The sequence below is a fragment of the Marmota flaviventris genome, chromosome 12, assembly GCF_047511675.1.
Source record: "Marmota flaviventris isolate mMarFla1 chromosome 12, mMarFla1.hap1, whole genome shotgun sequence".
NCBI classification, from domain to species: Eukaryota; Metazoa; Chordata; class Mammalia; order Rodentia; family Sciuridae; genus Marmota; species Marmota flaviventris.
Window position 1 is genome coordinate 76,523,476 of NC_092509.1, and position 20,079 is coordinate 76,543,554.

The 20,079-nt window shown below is 34.0% G+C and overlaps 1 protein-coding gene across 1 annotated transcript in view; it reads left to right on the forward strand.

Annotated features, from left to right (window-relative positions):
- The window catches only part of LOC114092133 (complement factor H-like), a 42,791-nt gene extending 23,314 nt beyond the window's left edge, over nt 1-19,477 (forward strand). The window contains 9 exon segments of the mRNA XM_071619673.1: nt 9,146-9,355; nt 10,189-10,251; nt 10,254-10,368; nt 11,037-11,212; nt 12,304-12,480; nt 15,282-15,464; nt 19,254-19,283; nt 19,286-19,403; nt 19,405-19,477. Of these exon segments, the coding sequence (XP_071475774.1) occupies nt 9,146-9,355; nt 10,189-10,251; nt 10,254-10,368; nt 11,037-11,212; nt 12,304-12,480; nt 15,282-15,464; nt 19,254-19,283; nt 19,286-19,403; nt 19,405-19,477 (1,145 nt within the window).
- Nucleotides 19,478-20,079: the final 602 nt, after the last annotated feature.

A 20,079-nucleotide genomic window follows, 5' to 3' on the forward strand; every position in this document is an offset into this window, starting at 1 on the left:
TTTGAGAAAGGGTCTCACTAAATAGCTTAGGGCCTTGCTAAATTGGTGAGGCTGATCTCAAACTGGCAAATCCTATTCCCTCAACCTCCTGAGTAGCCAGTATTATAGGCATGTGCCACTGCTCCCTGCTGTGGGGGCTGAATCCACAGGGGGGCAGGGGAGCTTAATCACTGAGCAATATCCCAGCCCTTTTTTATATTTTTATTATAGACAGGGTCTTGCTGAGTTGCTTAGGGCCTTGCTGAGTTGCTGAGGCTGGCTTTGAATTCTAATCCTCCTGGTTTAGCCTCCCAAGCTGCTGGGATTACAGGTATGTGCCCAGACATACATCTACTTTTACTGGGTTTATCCTTTTAGTTTTTACATTTTTTTAAGTTAAGTTCATCAATTTTCAGTCTACCTTCTGATATTCTGAATTACTTGGGAAACAAGTTTATAAGTCTCTAAAGATGGGGAGAGAATTTCTCTTTTCTTTTCAGTACTGGGGATTGAACCCAGGGGTGCTCTACCACTGAGCTACATTCCCAGCCCTTTTTATTTCGAGAAAGCATCTGGAAATTACCCAGGCTAGCCTTGAACTTTTGCTCCTCCCACCTCAGTCTTCCAAGTAGCTGGGATCACAGGTATGAGCTGCTATGCCTGGCTAGTTTTACTCTTAAATCCAATTTACACTATTTTTTAACTGGCTAGTTTAGTATATATTTATCATTACTGATGTCTAGATTGATGTGTAAGTTATGTGCCTACCATATTTCTGTGCTATCTTTTTTTTTTTTTTTTTGGCGGGGGCGGGGTGTGCCTGGGAATTAAACTAAGGATGCTTTACCACTGAGGTAAAGCTACATACATCCTCAGTGTTTTTTATTTTGTGACAGGGTCTCACTCAGTTGCTGAAAGTCTTGCTAGGTTGCAGAATCTAACCTGAAACTTGTGATCCTCCAAATTTAACGTCCTGAGATGCTGGGATTACAGGCATGCACCACTATGCCTGGCACCTGTTTATTTTTTAAATGATTCTTTTTTTCTCCCCTGCTTCTCTATTTCTACTGGACTTAGCATGTCTTATTAGTTTTTTATCCTTCTATAGATTTGGAAATTGTCATTTTTATTTCTGTTCAAATTTTCTTTCTAGATTAAAAAATACACTTTTGCCTCTAAATTCTAACATATATGTTTATGTTTGTCTAAAGATGATCAATAGCTGTATCCTCTACTCAAATAATGTACATCTAGAAATCTTTAATATTATCCCCTTTTTACATATGATCTCTGAAGAGCGTATTTAAAAATAATCCTGATGTGTTACTATATTATCATTTCACCAGTTTGCAATAGGTATATTTTAATTATTTTTCAAACTTCAATTTTCAAATAATCAAATTCTCTATTAGAAAACATTTTATTCAAATGTTTCCCAATGGAGGTATAACTTGCATTTTAGGTGGGTCAATTGGTCCAAAGTAAAAAATAGCCTGTGTACTGCAGGATTTTTAGAAACTATGGTCTTACCAACAAATGCCATAGATATCCTCCCTTTTCCCCAACAATGATAACCCAAACTACCCCATACTGTGTTTCCAAACATTACTTTCAGGATCAGTATCACTCACTTGAGAACTACTCTTTTAATGCATGAAAAAAATTGCAAAAATTACAAAATAAATAGATTTAGAACTGAAGGAACAAAGAGTAAGAAATATTTTAGTTTCACAAAGGAAATAATAAAAACATTTTTCCTTAAACTCAGGAAATTCATTTTATACAGCAGTTTTCAATCATTAGCTATATGCCTTGGTCTCTTTACCATACAAAATTTTTGCTTACTTACTTTTTGATTTTTGCAGTGTTGGGGATCAAACCCAGGGCCTCATGTGCACTAGGCAAGGATGCTATCACTGAATCATACCCTGAACTCCAAAGTTTTTAGTTGTAATATGATTAAGTAACAAAAGATGGAATAATTTTTGATTTTCTAAAGCCAGTTTTTTTTTTTCTTGAGACTTCAGTAGAATACTGAATTTGTTCACCATTTTATCTGTTTATTTTTGTGGTACTGGGGATTGTGGTATTCAGGCCTCACACATGCCAGGCAAGTGCTCTACCACTGAGCCATATCCCCAGTCCTGCTCACAATTTAAAAAAAAATGTTTTTATTCATAATCCTAATATGATCTCCTAGTTACAAACCTGTTTGTGTCCCAACTAATGACATTTCCATCAAATCCTGATGTTACTAAGAGTCTTGTATTGATATTGTATTCGATGTTCTTCACCCAGCTAGTGGGACCATGTAAAATGCATACTTTGGTGTTCAATTTTCTCAGATCCCATAATGCTATTGTAGTGTCATCAGAGCAGGTAGCGCACAGCCGGTTATCAAGAAATTTTTCACTGTTTACCCTTCTGTACCTTTGAATTTTGTATAACCTGATATTATTTACACAGTCTTCGTGAGCTTCAGAAAGTGTCTTTATGTGCTTTGAAGATCTGGGGTCAAACAGGAGAACTTCAGTCTGTTGACAAGCAACTGTCGGACTGACCCGTCGGCGAGTACTCGGGCTGAAGACGCTCCGTGGGCGCGGGTGCTGAGATACACCGAGGCCGCAGGGTGGAGGGAACCACAGAGGTTAGTCTTGGTGCGAAAACTGTCTCCGCGGGTCCACAAGCAGCCCAGGTGCGTTCTCTCAGCCACCGGAACAGTCTAGCGCCAGGGCCGCCCAGGCCCGCGCTGAGGCCGTGCCGACCAGGCTCCCGGCCCCGCGGTCCTGCCCGGGACGTGGGCGAGACGAGGAAGGAGGCGAGGCCTCTCCCAGGGCGGAGGCGGCGCTCGGTCTCCCGCCCGCGTGGCCCGGGGCCATGGGGGAGCGCCAGGGCGGCGAGGGCTCGGGCGGCCGGCGGGGGCGGGGCCGTCAGTCCGGCTGCGGAGGCGCGGGCGGGCGGGCAGGCAGCGGGAGGGGGCGGCCTGGGCAGCCGTTTGTGCCCCGTGGGGCGCCGGCTCCTCAGCCCCGGCCGCCGCGTCTCCGCCGGGGCTCCGGGCGCGAAAGAAAACCTGACCGACCCCCACCCCAGCTCCCGCCGCTGTCCTTCCGGGCGACCCCTGGCGCCCCAACTCAGCGCTGTGTGTGTTCCTACATCAGTGCACTCGGTCTTGTTTACTGCTGTGCGGGTCCTCCACCTTGGTTCTAAGTGTAGTAGAAAAACTAAGGGCCCCTTAAAGATGTCTACGTTCTCATTCGTGGAATCTGAAATACGTTACTTTAAATGATAAAATGGACTTTAGAGATGTTACTGTGACCTTGAACTAAGGAGAGTATTCTGGATCATCTGGGTGAAATCAAGATAATGTGTGGAAAGAGAGGAGGAGGGAGAGAAAGAGAAGGAGCTATGTTACTGTGGAAAAGGGTCAGCAGAAGTTCAATGTTTCTGACTTTGAAAACGGAGGAAGGGGACATAAGCCAAACAAAGGGGAAAGTCTCTGGAAATGGAAATGACAGGAAAATTGATTCTTCCCTCAACCTTCCAGAAAGGGATGCACCTCTTACAACATCTTCATCTTATCTCAGTATATACATGATATATTTTTGATATTTGGAATTTTAAGATAAAAACTTAGTGTTGTTTGAATTTATAAGATAATAGAATTCTTTTTACAGAAGCAATAAAATACAAATACATTATTTTTAAAAATGATTTTGCCTTGTCTAGCTGTTTTCCATTTTATTTTACTTTTGATATCACCTTGTTGATTTCTATAAAAATTCTGCTGGGATTTGATTGAGACTGAGTGTAATATGTACATAATTGGGAGATTCATATCATAAAAATATTAATTCTTCCCTTTCATGAACATGTATGTCTATTTATTTATTTACATCTTCTTTAATCTGTTTAGTAATGTTTTTTAACTTTTAGAAGGTGGGTTGTGTACATAGATTGTTAAATATTTTCTTAGGTAGCAGGAGATTTTTTAAAATAATATTGCATATTATATTTATTTTTTCCAATGTTATTAAATCTCATAGGATTCTAATGTTTTTCTTGTATATTAGGATCTTATTAAATTTACCATTGGTTTGCAGTATATATCCCTCTGATTACATTCTTAAAGCTTGTTGGTATAACTAATTATACTATAAATCTATGTATTCTTAGGTAATTTAGATAAGCTTCTAAAGGGTGTCTCCAGGGGAGTTTTGAACTTTGAATAGAAAATTATTAATCACTACATACTCATGCTTATCTTGGTCAAGGTTTAACACTGGAATTCCTAACATCTTTGGAGATAACCACAGAAGATATTATTTCTCTATCAAAGGAATCCTGTCCTGACAGTTTATCTTCCTGTTTATTGGTCAACTTTTCTTAGTTAAAAATATCTCATTGTCATTCTTTTTCATGCATTTTTAATAATATGTATCGAATTGAAAAAGCAAAAAGAGAAGAACTATTGGTATGTAGGTATTGCTTTCCAGAAACATTAGAGTTTTAATAAATATTTCAGCATAAATTTATCTATAAAATGTGTTACTACCTTTGATTGTCTACTTCTTGAATATAATATGAATATGTACCTTAAGTTTTGTTTTTCATTTGGAATGCCTCCCAAAGGCATGTGCGATAAATGCTTGCTTGATCCCTAGCTGATAGCACTATTAGGAGATGGTAGAATTTCAGGAGGTGGAGCCTGGTTGGAAGAAGAAAATTACTGGCAGATGTGTCTTTGAAGAGTTTATTTTGTCTCCAGCCTCTGTCTCTGTCTCCCCTCCTACTTTCTCTGTTTCATCACAGGCCCATAGCAATGGAGGCAGCCACCATGGACTAAAACCTTGAAACTTTGAGCTAAAATAAATCTTTCCCACTTATGTTTTTTTTTTTTTGGGGGGGGGAGTATTTTGTCATCATGATGGAAAGCTGACTAACATATTTTGTAACTAAATTATAGGCTTTTACATATAGTTTTATAAAGGTGGTATTTACCTGACATATACATTAGTTTGAATATTCCAAAGGCAGGTACCCTTGGCAAGCACTAAGCTTGTTAATAGTTGGTATGGAAGGCATAGTGACACTCTTATTCTGAATTGGACAGTCATCCAAATTCAAAGAATTCTCCATCCACAAAGATATCATCTATAGCATTGACAAGTCAATAAAGGACTGACAATAAATATTTTGGGTTTTTCAGCCACACATTTTTGTTGCTGTTATTCAACTGGCATTTTACCATGAATGTTGTCTTAATGTAAAAATCATTAATGTAGCTGTATTCTAACAACCTTTATTCACAAAAAGAGACAGGGGCCAAAATTTAGTCTACTGGCAATTTTTCCCCCCTAAATCACGGTCCAGATACATTGTAATACATGATAATATGACTAATTAGACATTCCACAGATATTTTTGTTTTCTTCTAGGTTATTAGTTACATGGTGTTCTCAAGACCTGTTTTTGAACAATGACCTCATGTGTTTCAGGGAGTTAATATTTCCCACAATTCACTTCCCAAAAGAAGTCCTGTCATACAAATAGCCTGTCAAAATGAAACAAACAAACAAACAAAAAACAGACAATATTAAGTCTCTTCCAGGTGTTTACCTTCAAGGTGCTATTAGCCTCTTTGTAAAGCACTATGTGCATCCATTCATTTGTTTCAATCCCCCAGTACCTATTCTATACCTTCACCTGCAAAACAAAAAAAACAAACAAACAAAAAAAAAAAAAAAAAACAGGGAGGATTTCTATAGGCAAAACAGCTATGATTTTGAATATTTGTAAATACTGTCATAAAGTTACTGTACATTCTTTTGATTTCAACTTTTCACATGGTATCAAGGCAATAGTAACTTTTCCTTTCTGCATTTTTTTTTGGTCAACAATATTCCCCCTCTGTTTCATTTAGCATTGATTTTTTTCTTTAGTTTCATGTCAGTGCATCCAAATGTAGGATTCACTAGGTTCAGCAGAGAATTGAGTCATAAGATGGTAGCAATATCCATCTGGCTAATATTTCTCCTTGTGTTCCCCATTACATGGAGCAGGGATGAATATATATAAGGTTACAAATCTCTCATCCACTCTGTAGAAAAGAAGTAGAAATCTTAATTCTAGTTTAAACAGTGGAAGAAGGAGCAATCCATGCCTTAACCTTTCTGAATTTGATCTGCAGCAACTAGAAATATTGCCATGATATCATATTTAGCAATTGATCCTTTCTCTAAACCTGAAAAGACAGCCTAGGTCCCAGCTGTATAATCAGACAAAATAAAATTAAAAAGTCTTAGAAACAGTGAACATTTTTGAAATTCCAGGTATCATGCCTTACTTGTCTTCCCTATCTTTCCCAGGGTATTTCAAATATCTCTCCAATGGTGATTCTGTTTTACATCCATCAGTGTTGAGATGTAACACACATTTACTTATGCAAACTATCCTTTTATTTTCTAAAATGCTACCTACTCTCTCTCTATACACACACACACACACACACACACACACACACAAATTATTAAGTAGAAATATTCTCATTCCAATTTTTGTTCAGTCAACTACATTTTAGGTCATGAGGACTTTAGTTCATTACATATTATGCTTCTCAGTCCTCTGTTATATTGCACCTGCATTCCTTGATCAGATAATATACAACCCGTGGGTCTAATTTAAGTGCAGTCCTTAAACTGCAATCCTTACCTATCTACTCTGCGCTATTGTAGAGAAATTTGTTTCAGTTACCAGATATGGAAATCCATATCCAAAATTACATTATGGCTAAAGCCATCTGAAATTGGAGGAAACCAAATTTTACCAGATTTCTTCCAAGGCAAGGAATAGATATATTTGGTATGCAGTGATCCTATTACTTTTTTTTGTCTGGTAAATGAAAAAAAAAAAAGAGCCTAATAATATTTCTTGATTTGACATGAAATATTTTTATTCTTTTTAATTACGTATAACATTAGGATACATTTTGACATAATCACAAAAGCATGGAATATAATTTGCTCTAATTCAGTCCCCAGCACTTCTTTCCTCCCCTATTTCTGCCTCCCCCTGCTCCCCTCTCTCTCAACTCCACTGATCTTTCTGTACTTTATTTATACTTCTTAAAAAATCATGTGTTATGGATATACTTGGTGTTGTTATTCACTCTGCTATATTCATGCTATATTTTAATCCAATTCATTCCACTGTTCTTCCCTTTTCCTGTCCTTCCATCCTCCGCCTCCATCCCTTCCATCTACTCAACTGATCTTTCCTTTATTTTGATGAAATTCCTTCTCTCTTTTCCCCCGCTCTCTCTCTTTTTTATTTCCCCCTTATTTTGGATTAGCCTTCAAATATTTGACCTTTGACTTTTGGAGACTGGCTTATTTTGCTTAGAAGGATAGTCTCCTGCTTCATCCATTTACTGGCAAATGCCATAATTTCATTCTTCTTTATGGCTGAGAAGTACTCCACTGTGTATATATACCACATTTTCTTTATTCATTCACCTGTTGAAGGGCATCTAGGTTGGTTCCATAGCTTGTCTATTTGTGAATTATGTTGCTGTAAACATTGATGTGGCTGTATCTCTGTAGAATGCTGATTTTAAATCTTTGGATATATACCAAAGAGTAGGATAGCTGAGTCATATAGTGCTTCCATTCTTAGTGTTTTAAGGAATCCTCTTACTGTTTTCCAGAATAGCTGCACTATTTTGTGGTCCCAACAAAAATCTATGAGGATACCTTTTCCCCCACATCCGTGCTAACATTTATTTTTAAATTATTATTATTATTATTATTATTATTATTATTTGTATTGGGGATAGAATCCAGAAGTGCTTAACCACTGAGCAACTTCCCCAGACCTTTTTTATATTTTATTTTGAGGCAGGGTCTTGCTAAGTTGCTTAGGGCCTCACTAAGTTGCTGAGACTTTGAATTCCTGATTTTCCTGCCTCAGCCTCATAAGCTGCTAGGATTAGAGGCATGAGCCAATGCACCTGGAAGCACTTATTTTTCTTTGTATTCTTGATGATTGCCATTCTGACTAGAGAGAAATCTCAATGCAGCTTTGATTTGCAATTCCTTAATTGCTAGAGTTGGTGAAGCTTTTTTTTTTTCTTATATTTGCTGACCATTTGTATTTCTTCTTTTGTGAAGTGTCTATTTAGTTCTTTTGGCCATTTATTGATTTTTTTTAGTGTTAAGTTTTTTAAAAAAATTCTTTGTATGTTCTGGATATTAATGCCCATCTGAGGAGCAGGTGGCAAAGATCCCCCATTCTGTAGAATCTCTCTTCACACTCTTTGTTTCCATTGCTGTGCAGAAGCTTTTTAATTTGATGTCATCTGACTTACTGATTTTTTATTTTACTTCTTACACTTTAAGAGTCTTTTAAAGGAAATTAGTTGCTTTACTGACATGTTGGACTGTTGGGCCTACACTTCCTTTTATCAGCTGCAGGGTTTCTGGTCTAAAAATTCCTAGGCTTTCAATCCACTTTAAGTTGACTTTTGTGCAGCATGAGAGACAGAGGTTAAATTTCACTCTTCCACTATGCATTTTTAGTTTTCCCAGATCCTTTTGTTAAAAAGGCCATCTTTTCTATAACATATGTTTTGGGCATATTTGTCTATTGTCAGATAACTGTATTTATGTGAATTTGTCTCTGTGTCTTCTATTGGGTTCTACTGGTCTTCATGACTGTTTTGGTGCCAGTACCAAAACATGTGCCTTTGTTACTGTAGCTTTTCAGTGTAGTTTGAGTGATGTTATTTTGTTGCCTCCAGCTTTAACATGCTTTCAGTTGAAGTTAATAATCCCCTTTTCTTTATGTAAATGAAAAATATGAGGACATTTTCTCTTTCTCTATATATTATACTTGATCCTAAACTGTAAGTTATGATCTAGGTACATAATCCAGTCACCATCTTTCATTTCTATCAACAAAATTGGACAACTCTTTGGGATATTATGTAACTAGCAGATAAATTCCTATTTATGAATATTTTTCATATAATAAAATAGACACAAATCAAGGGAGATATTGGGCAAGAGCATAGCATAGATATAGTGATGACAGACTTAAATAGTATTTGATTTTAATTTTAATTTAAACATTTTATTTATGTTTGACCCTTTGATTTCTGTTTTTCATACAGAAAATCTTTCATGTTCTCAACCACCTGACATAGACCATGGAAGAATTAGTCCATCTAAATCTTCAGAAGAAAGGAAAGAAGCAATTGAATCCAGACAGTATGCACATGGCACTAAATTGAATTATAGTTGTGAAGATGGTTTCATAACCTCTGAGGAAGGTGAGATAACATGCTACATGGGCAAATGGAGTCCTCCTCCTCAGTGTGTAGGTGAGGACTGCATGAAAACTCGAATTCTGATTTGAGAATACAAATATTTAAATAATTGAGAGTACAAATAATTGAATATAATATGCTTTTGTCAAAGTCAGGGTATAGAATAATATAGATTATCATATGTATATAATCATTTAAATATTTTACCATTAAAATACTATTGCATTATTGAATCAATCCTATTTTTATTAATTTTATTGGATAATTATAGAGTCACTTTTTAATTTGGCATTTCTTTTTTAAAGAATACAACATGTAGTAAATTTAAATTTCTGTAAGTTGTAGTGTTTGCTTTGCAAACAAGATTCTAAATATTTTAAAAATGTTTTTCTTACAGTGTTCCTTCTGATGTCTTACAATACTTGGTAAATCCATCTCATCAATTTATTTAATGTTATTTAAAACAATATTTATTTTTTAGGTGTAGATGCCTTTATTTTTACGTGGTGCTGAGGATTGAACTCGGGTCCTGCCCGTGCAAGGCGAATGCTCTACCGCTGAGCCACAATCCCAGCCCCAATTCAATGTTATTAATTCTGAGTATGTTTCTGTTTATTTCTCATGGTTGATTAGAGAAGATCTGGTGATCTCTTAAAAGCATCAACATTTTTTATTTCAATTTCTTGCTCATGTATTTACAGTTTATGAGATGGACATATATGAGAAAGGTGGACTTAAGAAGCCTTTACGCACATTCTCTGTGACTTCATAATAGCTTATTTATTATTATTTCTTTTCAAAAACTGTGAAGTATCAAAATTGACCTATACAATTGAATTTCTGAGTTGTGAAACATGGATTTATTCTTTCATTATTTTATTTTTTAGGACTTCCTTGTGAACCTCCACCTTCCATTCCTAATGGTGTTGTGTCTCATGAGTTAGACAGTTACTCTATGGACAAGAAGTTATTTACAATAGTTTTGAAGGTTTTGGAATTGATGGACCTGCATTTATAAAATGTTTAGGAGGAAAATGGTCTTCCCCACCAGAATGCATAAGTATAGTGTATTTAATTTTATTATATGTGTGATAGATTCCCTCATTCAAAGTATAAGTGGTACAAATAAGAAAGTAAGCTGTAATTCTAGAATTTTACAAGGTACCTGAAGTTTCTTGAGTCTGGCAGAGAATTATAGCCTAGTAATTAAAAAAGAATTTTGAAAATATGAGGCAAATTGCTTCAGTTTCACATCATTTTCTGTGAACATTTACATCCTCTAATGTCCATTCTCAGAATTCTTATCTCTCTCTGTTTCTAGAGAAACTGTCCCTTATTCATCCAACTCATGCTCAGTTTATCACCAATCTCACTACAAAATACATATTTCATAAAACTTTGATCTAAATTGCAAGTAATTCACATTTGCAGAAGCCCAAAGTAGAAATACATAATACATGTGGCAAGTGTGGGCAAAAATTAATTTGAATGTAAAAATCTGACCTAAAGCATTAGAACTACTAATATTTCTTCAAGCATCATTCCTACCTTATATGTTTGATAAATTTAGAACAGTTCAATTAAAATCAAAACATCATATTTTGCAAAGTTGTCAGAAGTATATTAAACATTATTCATTGGTTCTATAGGTAGCTAAGTATTATTTTAGAATATTACTATTAAATATTACATATATTATAATTTACTGAAAAATACATATTTTTTTTCTTTCAAGAACAGATTGTTTTAATTTACCCAACTTTGATGATGCCATGCTTTTAGGAGAGAGGAAAGAATCATATAAGTCAGGAGATCAAGTGACTTACAGATGTCCAAAATTTTACCAAGTGGAAGGGTCCAATACTATAACATGTATTAATGGCAAATGGATAGGAAAGCCAATGTGCAAAGGTATGTTGATGGCATTATAAATTTATGTATAGTGTCTTATGAAATATTAAATTTTCTATAACATTCTTAAAAATGAGTATAGGTTAATTTTCAGGCCAAAGCAAAGTAAGTTTAAGGTTAGAAATAAAAAGTTGGAATTAAATATATAGTGGTTAAGCTCACAGCCCAATGGTTCTCAGAATGTGGTCCCTAGACCAACAGCATAAAATTTTTGAACAGATTTTATGAATTCAAATGAAAATTCCTGAGCTCATCTTAGACCTACTGGAAAAAATAATCTTGAGGTGTGACCTTGAAATTATTCATCAAGTTCCCCAAAGGATTTTACATACTCCTCAATTTGGGAACCATTGCTATAGTCTTTTATTACTATCCATGCACCTAAAATTCTCTGAGGAATTACACAGTTTATCATAGTATCCAAAAGCATTTATAAATAAATTTAAAAAGCTATGTTTCTATAAATAAAGTTGTACTTTTCTGTTACTTTCCCATATCTTTAGTTTTTTAATTGATAATCTTCCTCTTTTTTAAAAGTTTTACTTAATTTTTTTTTTGCTTTATTGGTGCATTACAGTTGTACATAACATCTTGGAACTGTGTTTTAAGAATAACAAATTATTCTTCAAACTGTGTTCTTAATTCTTGACTTATTCTCTAAAGAGATACCTCTTTCAGTTTTTAAGAGGCTAAAATGTTAATTAATGAGCAAGATAATTGTATACCAAAGAGTGATGCTATATAATGTTGTTACTTTTGTTGCATTTTAAAATTCATGTTACACTTATGGAACTTGTAATATTTGTTGTCCTCAACCCAAGGGGAAATATTTCATTCTCAGTGGTTTCAACTGTTCTAGCAAAGGATAGAGAACATATGTAAAGGCATGAAAGGTTAGTTCTGCCAAAAAAATGTTGCTGTATCTTCTTTTCCTTGTATTACATGTAAATTTATTAAAAATCAGAAAAGTTCTTCATGACAAAGTATCTATTGATTTTTAATCTTGCTTAAAATGTATTCGGAATCTGATTCATTGATTAGCTACTCAAAATGAACACTAGGTGGAGATACTTTCTTTTCTTTCTATTCAGATATTTCCTGTGTGAATCCACCTAAAATGGAAAATGCTAATATAATATCAAAACAGATGCTTAAGTATCCATCTCGTGAGGGAGTATGTTATGAATGTATCAAACCTTCTGAAATATTTGGGGAAGTAGAAGTGATGTGTCTAAATGGAATTTGGACAGAGCCACCTCAGTGCAAAGGTAGAAGATCATATTTCCTAACTTTTCTTTACTGGAGGACATAATGTGAGTAAAATATGTTGATAAAAATAAAGTCAAGTCATTCTTATGGATTATATTTTCCAAATGCAAATAATATGATATTTCTAAAGATTTATTATTTGGCAAAATGAACTAAGAAATATGGTATAACTTTTTCAAAACACATTTAACCAGATTAATAGAACAGTTACAATCTGAGAAAATTCCTCATCTTAAACCTTAAAACACTCAGTACATTTTGACAACTCCAAGACATATCCACTTTGGGAAACAAAAAATAGGTCATTGAAGACTGATCATAGAATATAAATATACATTTGGGCATCTTCAGTATATAGAGTATATTTGAAAATATGTGACTGAGTCTAGCCAGGAATCACTATATTTTAAAAATAAGTCTGGATATTTGGTCATCAGCATTCTAATATTTAAAATTCAGGAAATGAATAATGGAGATATTATATCATCCTTTTCCATTTTAAAAAATTAATTTTTCCTAATTTATTTTCTCTTACTTTAATTTGAATCTACCTTTGGCTAATGGTGAAGTCAGTTTTATGTAAACCACAGAATTAGGTCTCATTTATGAATCTATCTTGCCCTACTTGCTCTTTCACCTAGTATATTTAGATCATTTATATTTAAAATAAATATTGGGCTTTTTGTTTCTTGTTTTATTTGTTTATTTTCTCTATTTCTCATTCTTGTTTCTTTTCAGAGAACATATTAAAAGAATTTCATTTTGATTTATCTTCCTGTTTTTGAGTGTATCTCTATGATAGCTTCCCCCACCACCTTTCTTTTTAAAATTGTTGCTTTAGGAATTGCAATATATACATAATATATTTGCAACTTACCACTCTACTATAGTAATGGCACTTTATTTTCGGTCAAAACATGGGAAGCTTACTTCCATTTAAATCCATTTACTCTTTAATATTTCCTCTTCGTACACTGAACATTTTTCACACATTGAACATTCCTGTTCATACATGGAACATTGAACATTTGGTAAAATGCTATAATTTTTTTCAAGCATCAGACATAAATGAACAAAATGAAGAGAAAAAATTCTACTATATTAGATAGTCTTTGTTTTAGCAATTACAAGAGCGAGAAAATGACAATGTAATTGATAAAAGGAAGAATATCTAATATAATAGATTTTCTTCCTCCTTACTCTGTTCATTTGTTTGATAACTCAATTATCCTTTCTTCCCTCTTTCTGGGCCTCCAACATTTTCTTTTCCTGTAAAAGTCTCTGAAGTTTGATTGATTCATTGATTGATTTTCAGTCTATTTTCACACTGGATAATTTATGTTGTTATATCTTGAAGTGCATGGATTTATCCTTCGGACATCCTCAAACTGTTCAGTCTGTCCAGTGAGACATTTTGTTTTGTGTTTAACTTGTTATATTTATCTGTTCTAAACCCTACTGAGCTTTTAAGAAACATTGACTATCAATATCTTTATCACATCAGTATTCTCTTTTATTATCTTTCTTGTTTTTAAATGTTTCTGATCCTTAATATGGTGAGTAATTTTAAATTTTACACTTGATATTTTAGGATTACACTTGACGACCCCCTCCCATTTTATTTAAATTTCATGTTCAGTGGTTCTCCATTACAGCCATGCTGGATTTAAGTCAGGTTTCTCATTCAGCCTCTACAGACACACAGGATCTCTTCTGCCACCCCTATATGTGGCTGGTCTCTGGTCATCAGTGCCTTATGATGTTTTTATGATTTTCTCTAGATTAGGTCATGTATTGTTTTAAAGATCTCTTAGACTAGCAAGGCCGCTCTCTTCCTTGTCCTTAGGTTAAAGGGATGAGACTCTGCATGAGCTTTTCCTTATTTATCTCTACCTGATATCATTTCTGAGATTACCAGCCTTCTCCAGTGCACCATCTAGAACACAAGGAGACCCAAAATGAACTCATATAACAACCTGTTTGCCATTCCTTGAGTCCTGAAGTTCCTAGCCAGAGTGAATTCTCTGTACCTTCTAAAATCTTCTTATAATGGTATTTAAAAATCATTCTGTCCAAGATTAAAAATTATGCTTAGCAAAAGGGGAAGGGAGGGGTGTTGGGGATAGGAAAGACAGTGGAAAGAGATGGACATCATTACCCTAAGTACATGCATGAAGACAAGGATGGTGTGACTCTACTTTGTGTCCAGAGATATGAAAAATTATTCTCTATATGTGTAATATGAACTAGAATACATTCTGCTGTCATATATAACAAATTAAAATTTTTAAAAAACCCCAACGTACAAAATGTGAAGAAAAAGAATAGGTAACAATGATTTTTACTCATCTTCTCCAAATTAGGAAGACAATATTTCCCTATTATTCTCTACAAATTTACTTCCTTCAAGGAGTTTTTTTTTGTAATGAAAAGGAAAATTAAGAAGAAGTCAGTAGGGACACAATAAACACTGTGTAATGTCATATATAATAACAAGAAACTTTCTTAGTTTGTCCTCACTGTCTACGTGATCAGCATTTATATATTAAGACACATTTTTTAGTATTGAATCACTACAAAGGAGACATATTTGTTGATGGTTGATATGCGCCTTCAGTGAGATGAAAAGAAGAGCTTAAAATGTAACTCTCATTTTCTATGATTAAGATTTCTGTGAGCAATCATTTGTTACCAGAAATCATAAAATCTTGATGCTATCTAGAGTGATGTGTTTGTGCTGGCTTTAATTTTATACTGTATTTTGATTTGTTCTGTCCATAAATGAAATGGTATTTTTCAGATTCCACAGGAAAATGTGGGCCTCCTCCACCTATTGACAATGGAGACCTCACTTCATTCCCATTAGCAGTATATCCTACGGGCTCATCAGTTGAATATCAGTGCCAATCCTTATACCAACTTGAGGGTAGCAAGACAGTAATATGTTGAAATGGAAAGTGGTCAAACCCACCAAAATGTTTACGTAAGTACTTCAGTATGATACTTTTCTGTGTAAAATAGCAATAATTCACATATTAAAAAATAAATATTCTCTGCAATGCTTCTCTACCAACTATTCATATGTGAGGAAATAAAGATTAATAAATTATTTTTAATTTTAAAGTAATTAATAAATGCAATTATAAATTCTTTATTAGCATGTAATTGTTGCCCTTATTAATGGGGGTCAGTGTGATATTTCCATATATGCATACACTCAGCATGATCATATCCAACCTTTATTTACCCACCCTACCATCCCTTCTCAACCTCTGTTGGTCACTATTCTACATTCAGGTCACCCTTTTTGATATTTCACCTATGAGAGAGAATGTATGGGACTTATCTTTCTGTGTCTGGCCTACTTTGCTTAACATAATGTCCTCCAGTTGTATCCATTTTGCTGTAAATGAGAAGAGCCAATTCTTTGTGGCTGAATAATATTCCCTTGTGTAAATATACTGCATTGTCTTTATCTCCTCATCTATTGATAAACACATGTTCTCATTCAATATCTTAGCTACTGTGAATAACACTGCATGGGCATGCAGATATCCCTTTGGTATGCTGATTCCTTTTCCTGTGGAAATGTACCCAGAAGCAGGACAGCTGAGTCATAGGGCAGATCTAATTTAAGTTTTTTAAGAAAACTTCTGCTCTCCATAATGATCGTACCAATTTAAATTCCCAACAAGAGAGAGTAAGTCTTCTTTTTCTCTCACATCGTCACTGACATTTATTATTTTTAGGGTTTATTGTTAATAATAGACCTTCTAACTGGGGCAATATGGTATCTCATTGTAGTTTTCATCTTCATTTCCCTGATGGCTAATGATATTGAGAGGGTTTTTTTTTAATGTATTTTTGACTGTTTGTACGTCTTTGAGATATGTCTATTCACAAATCATTTGCCCAATGTTTAATTGGATTAATTGTTTTTAGTTTTTTTGAGGTCATTATACATTCTAGGTATTAACCCTTTGTGAGATGCATAGGTGGCAAGTTTTTTCACATTCTCGTCTCATTCTGTTGACTGTTTCTTTAGCTGTGCAGAAGGTTTTCAATTTAATATATCAACTTTGTCAATTTTTGCTTTTGTTTCTTGTGCTTTTGTGGTTCTATCCAGAAAATTGTTGCTTGAACCACTTTCTTATTTCTCCATATTTTCTTCTAGTAGTTTTAGAGTTTTCGGGTTTTACATTTAAGCCTGTGTACATTTTGAATTTAATTTTGTACACGGAAAGAGGAGTCAAGATTCAATCATCTGTATGTGGATATCCATTTTTAGCATCATTTATTGAAGAGGTGGTCCTTTATCCAATGTTTTCTTTTTTGGAAACTTTGTTAGGAATCAGCAGATATAGATGCATGGATATATCTATATGTATGTATGTATCTATCTATCTATAAATACACATATTTATGGGGAGAGAGAGAGAGAGAGAGAGAGAGAGAATGAGAGTGTGTCTGTATTCTCTACCATTGGTCATTGCATCTGTTCTTATGCAAATGCTATGCTCTTTTGGTTGCTATGGTACTGTAGTATGTCTTGAAACCAGTTATTGTGATTCTTAACAGCCTTTGTGTATTTATTTTTTACTCAAGATTTCATTAGCTCTTCAGGGTCTTTTGTGCTTCCATATCAATTTTAGAATTTTCTTCTGTAGTTCTGTGAGGAATATCATTCATATTTTAATGGGAATGGCTTTTAATCTGTAAATTGCTTAAGGTATTATTGCTGAAGGAATATATGTTTAAAGTATTATTACTAACACTAATTCTTCCAATCCATGAGAATGGGGAGTTTCTTATTTATTTTTTATCTTCTTTAATTTCTTTAATCAGTGTGTGGTACATGTCTTTTCTTCTTTGCGGTTTGGTTTGCTTGTTGTAAAGATTCATGAATGGGATTGTTTTTATTATTTGGTTCTCAGCACATTCATTATTGGTGTATAAAACTCTCACTAATTTTTGTATATTGATTTTGTATCTTGCTACCTTAATGACTTTATCCATTCTAATAGTCTTTTGGTGGAGTCTTTGGGTTTTTCTATATATTTAAACATATCATCTGCAGACACAAATAATTTGACTTCTCTCCTTCCAATTTGTATGCCCTTTATGTCCTTATTTCACTGTTCTGACTAAAATTTCTAGTACTATACTGAATAAGAGCAGGGAGAATAGATACCCTTGTTCCTGATCCTAGAGAAAATGTTTTCAACTTTTCTCATTTCAGTATATTGCCTGTGGCTATGTCTTGTATGGCCTTTATGATGCTGAGGTATGATCTTCCCAAACCTTATTTGCTCAGGACTTTTGTCAGGAAGTCATGCTGAAATTTTTCAAATGCATTTTCCATATCTACTAATCGCATGATTTTTATCCTTCCTTCTATTAATGGGATGTATTATGTTTATTGATCTGAATATGTTGAACTATCCTTGCATCTCTGGGATGGAACCAATTTGATTGTGGTGAATAATCTTTATGATTCTCTGTTGAATCACATTCAGATTTGCTCATATTTTATTGAGAAATTTTACATCTATGTCCACCAGGGTTATTAGTCTACAGTTTCTTTTATCTTGTGTTCTTGTTGCTATGGTACTAGGGTAATGGTTGCTTCAGAGAATGGGTTGGAATGATTCTCTCTCTTTCAAATCTTTGCAACAAATTTAAAAGAAATGGAATTAGTTCTTCTTTAAAGATTTCGAAAAAATTAATCAGTAAAAGCGTCTAGTCATGGGCTTTCCTCAACTTTTTATTACCGATTCAATCTCATTCAATCTCTTCTGGATTGCATGTTTTCATGGTTTAATTTTGGCAGAATCTATGTGTCTAAAAATTTATAAATTTCTTCTAGGTTCTCTAATTTGTTAACATACATTTTCTCATAGTAATCCCTAATGACTCTTTGTATTTCTGAGGTATTGGTTGTAATGTCTTTTATTTTTTTTTTTTCATCTCTTATTTTGTTTGAGTCATCTTTTTCTCGGTTAGTCTTATTAAAGTTGTGTTCATTGTTCTTACCTTTTATGATAACCAACTTGTTGTTTCATTAGTCTTCTCTACTGCTTATGCATGTGACACCCTCTCTATCTTATACATTTTATAACTGAAAATTTATCGCATTTGACCAATATTTCTTTTCTCTCTCTCTCTTTTTTTTTTTTTTGTGAGGCTGGAGGTGGAAACCGGGGCTTGTGCATGCAAGGCAAGAACTCTACCAACTGAGCTATATCTCTAGCCTTTTGACCAATATTTTAATTAAAGAAAAACCAGCCAGTCATGGTAGTGTACTCTTGTAATCCCAGAAACATGGGATCCTGAGGAAGGATGCTCACAGGTTTAAGGCAAGTCTCAATAATTTAGTGAGACCTTGTCTCAAAATAATAATAATAAAAGAAAGGAATGCAGATGTAGTTCAGGGATAAAGTGTCCTTGGGTTCAATTTCCAGTCCAAAAAAGAAAAACAAAATCAGCCATGATACCATAAAGGTTTTACACTCTAAAATGCCAAGCTCTTAATATGATAAATGATCTTAAGAATTGGTAATAAAATATAATTATCACACATTAACCACCTAATTCTTACATCATTTACTATTTTAACTTTATTTTAATCTATCTGTTATTCATACAGAATTTGTTCAGCAAGAGTTTTCAGGAAGAATTTTCTGAAATATTAAAAACATTCTACTTGAAAACCCCAAAGTCTTGGTAAAAGACTCATTTCTAACTTAATATTATACTCATTTATTTTTTTCAGATGCATGTGTAATATCAGAAGAAATCATGGAAGATACCACATAACCTTAAGGTGGAAAGGACAGTAAAAGCTTTATGCTTCATCAGGGGACACAGTTGAATGTGTGTGTAAATATGGATATTCTCCATCAACGCTACGTCAATCATTTCGTACAAGGTGCATTTCGTACAAGGTGTATTGATGGTCACCTGGAATATCCCATTTGTATTAAGAGCTACTCTTAATCTCATTAAAATGTGCACTTAAACTATCATAACTGTTACTATATAACTATGGAAAAAATGATTGGCAGAAAATGCAATAAAATCTGTAAAAACTATAATTGTGCTTAGAGGTAAGAGTATTGACTTGTTTAATTCCTTTAAAGAGACAGTCTCTAAATTATGGTGGTTTAATTTGTGATTTTTTTTTTTTACTTTACAGTTGTATGAAAGTGATATGTATTCAGCAGTAATTATACTTTAATCTGTTTCTGCGACTAGAAATACACGGTAGACAACTTTTATGGTATTGAGTAACAGCAGTTAAGAGCATCCAATTGGCCTTGTGATCAACAAATTGAGCAATCACTATACTACAGGGTACTGTTCTGCTAAGCTATGATATATGATAGGTTGGTATATTAAATGCATGTTCAACTTAAAATAATTTTAATTTATCATGAGTTAATCAGGATATAACATTCTAAATTGAGTATCAGCATTTATATTATATTGTCCAATTTTTAAACCTTTAATATACTCAGTTTTGAACTTTGAGAATAAGTCATTTTAAGACAATAATGCCTAAAAACCAAGGTGATCATGTGGAGAAATATAAACACCTT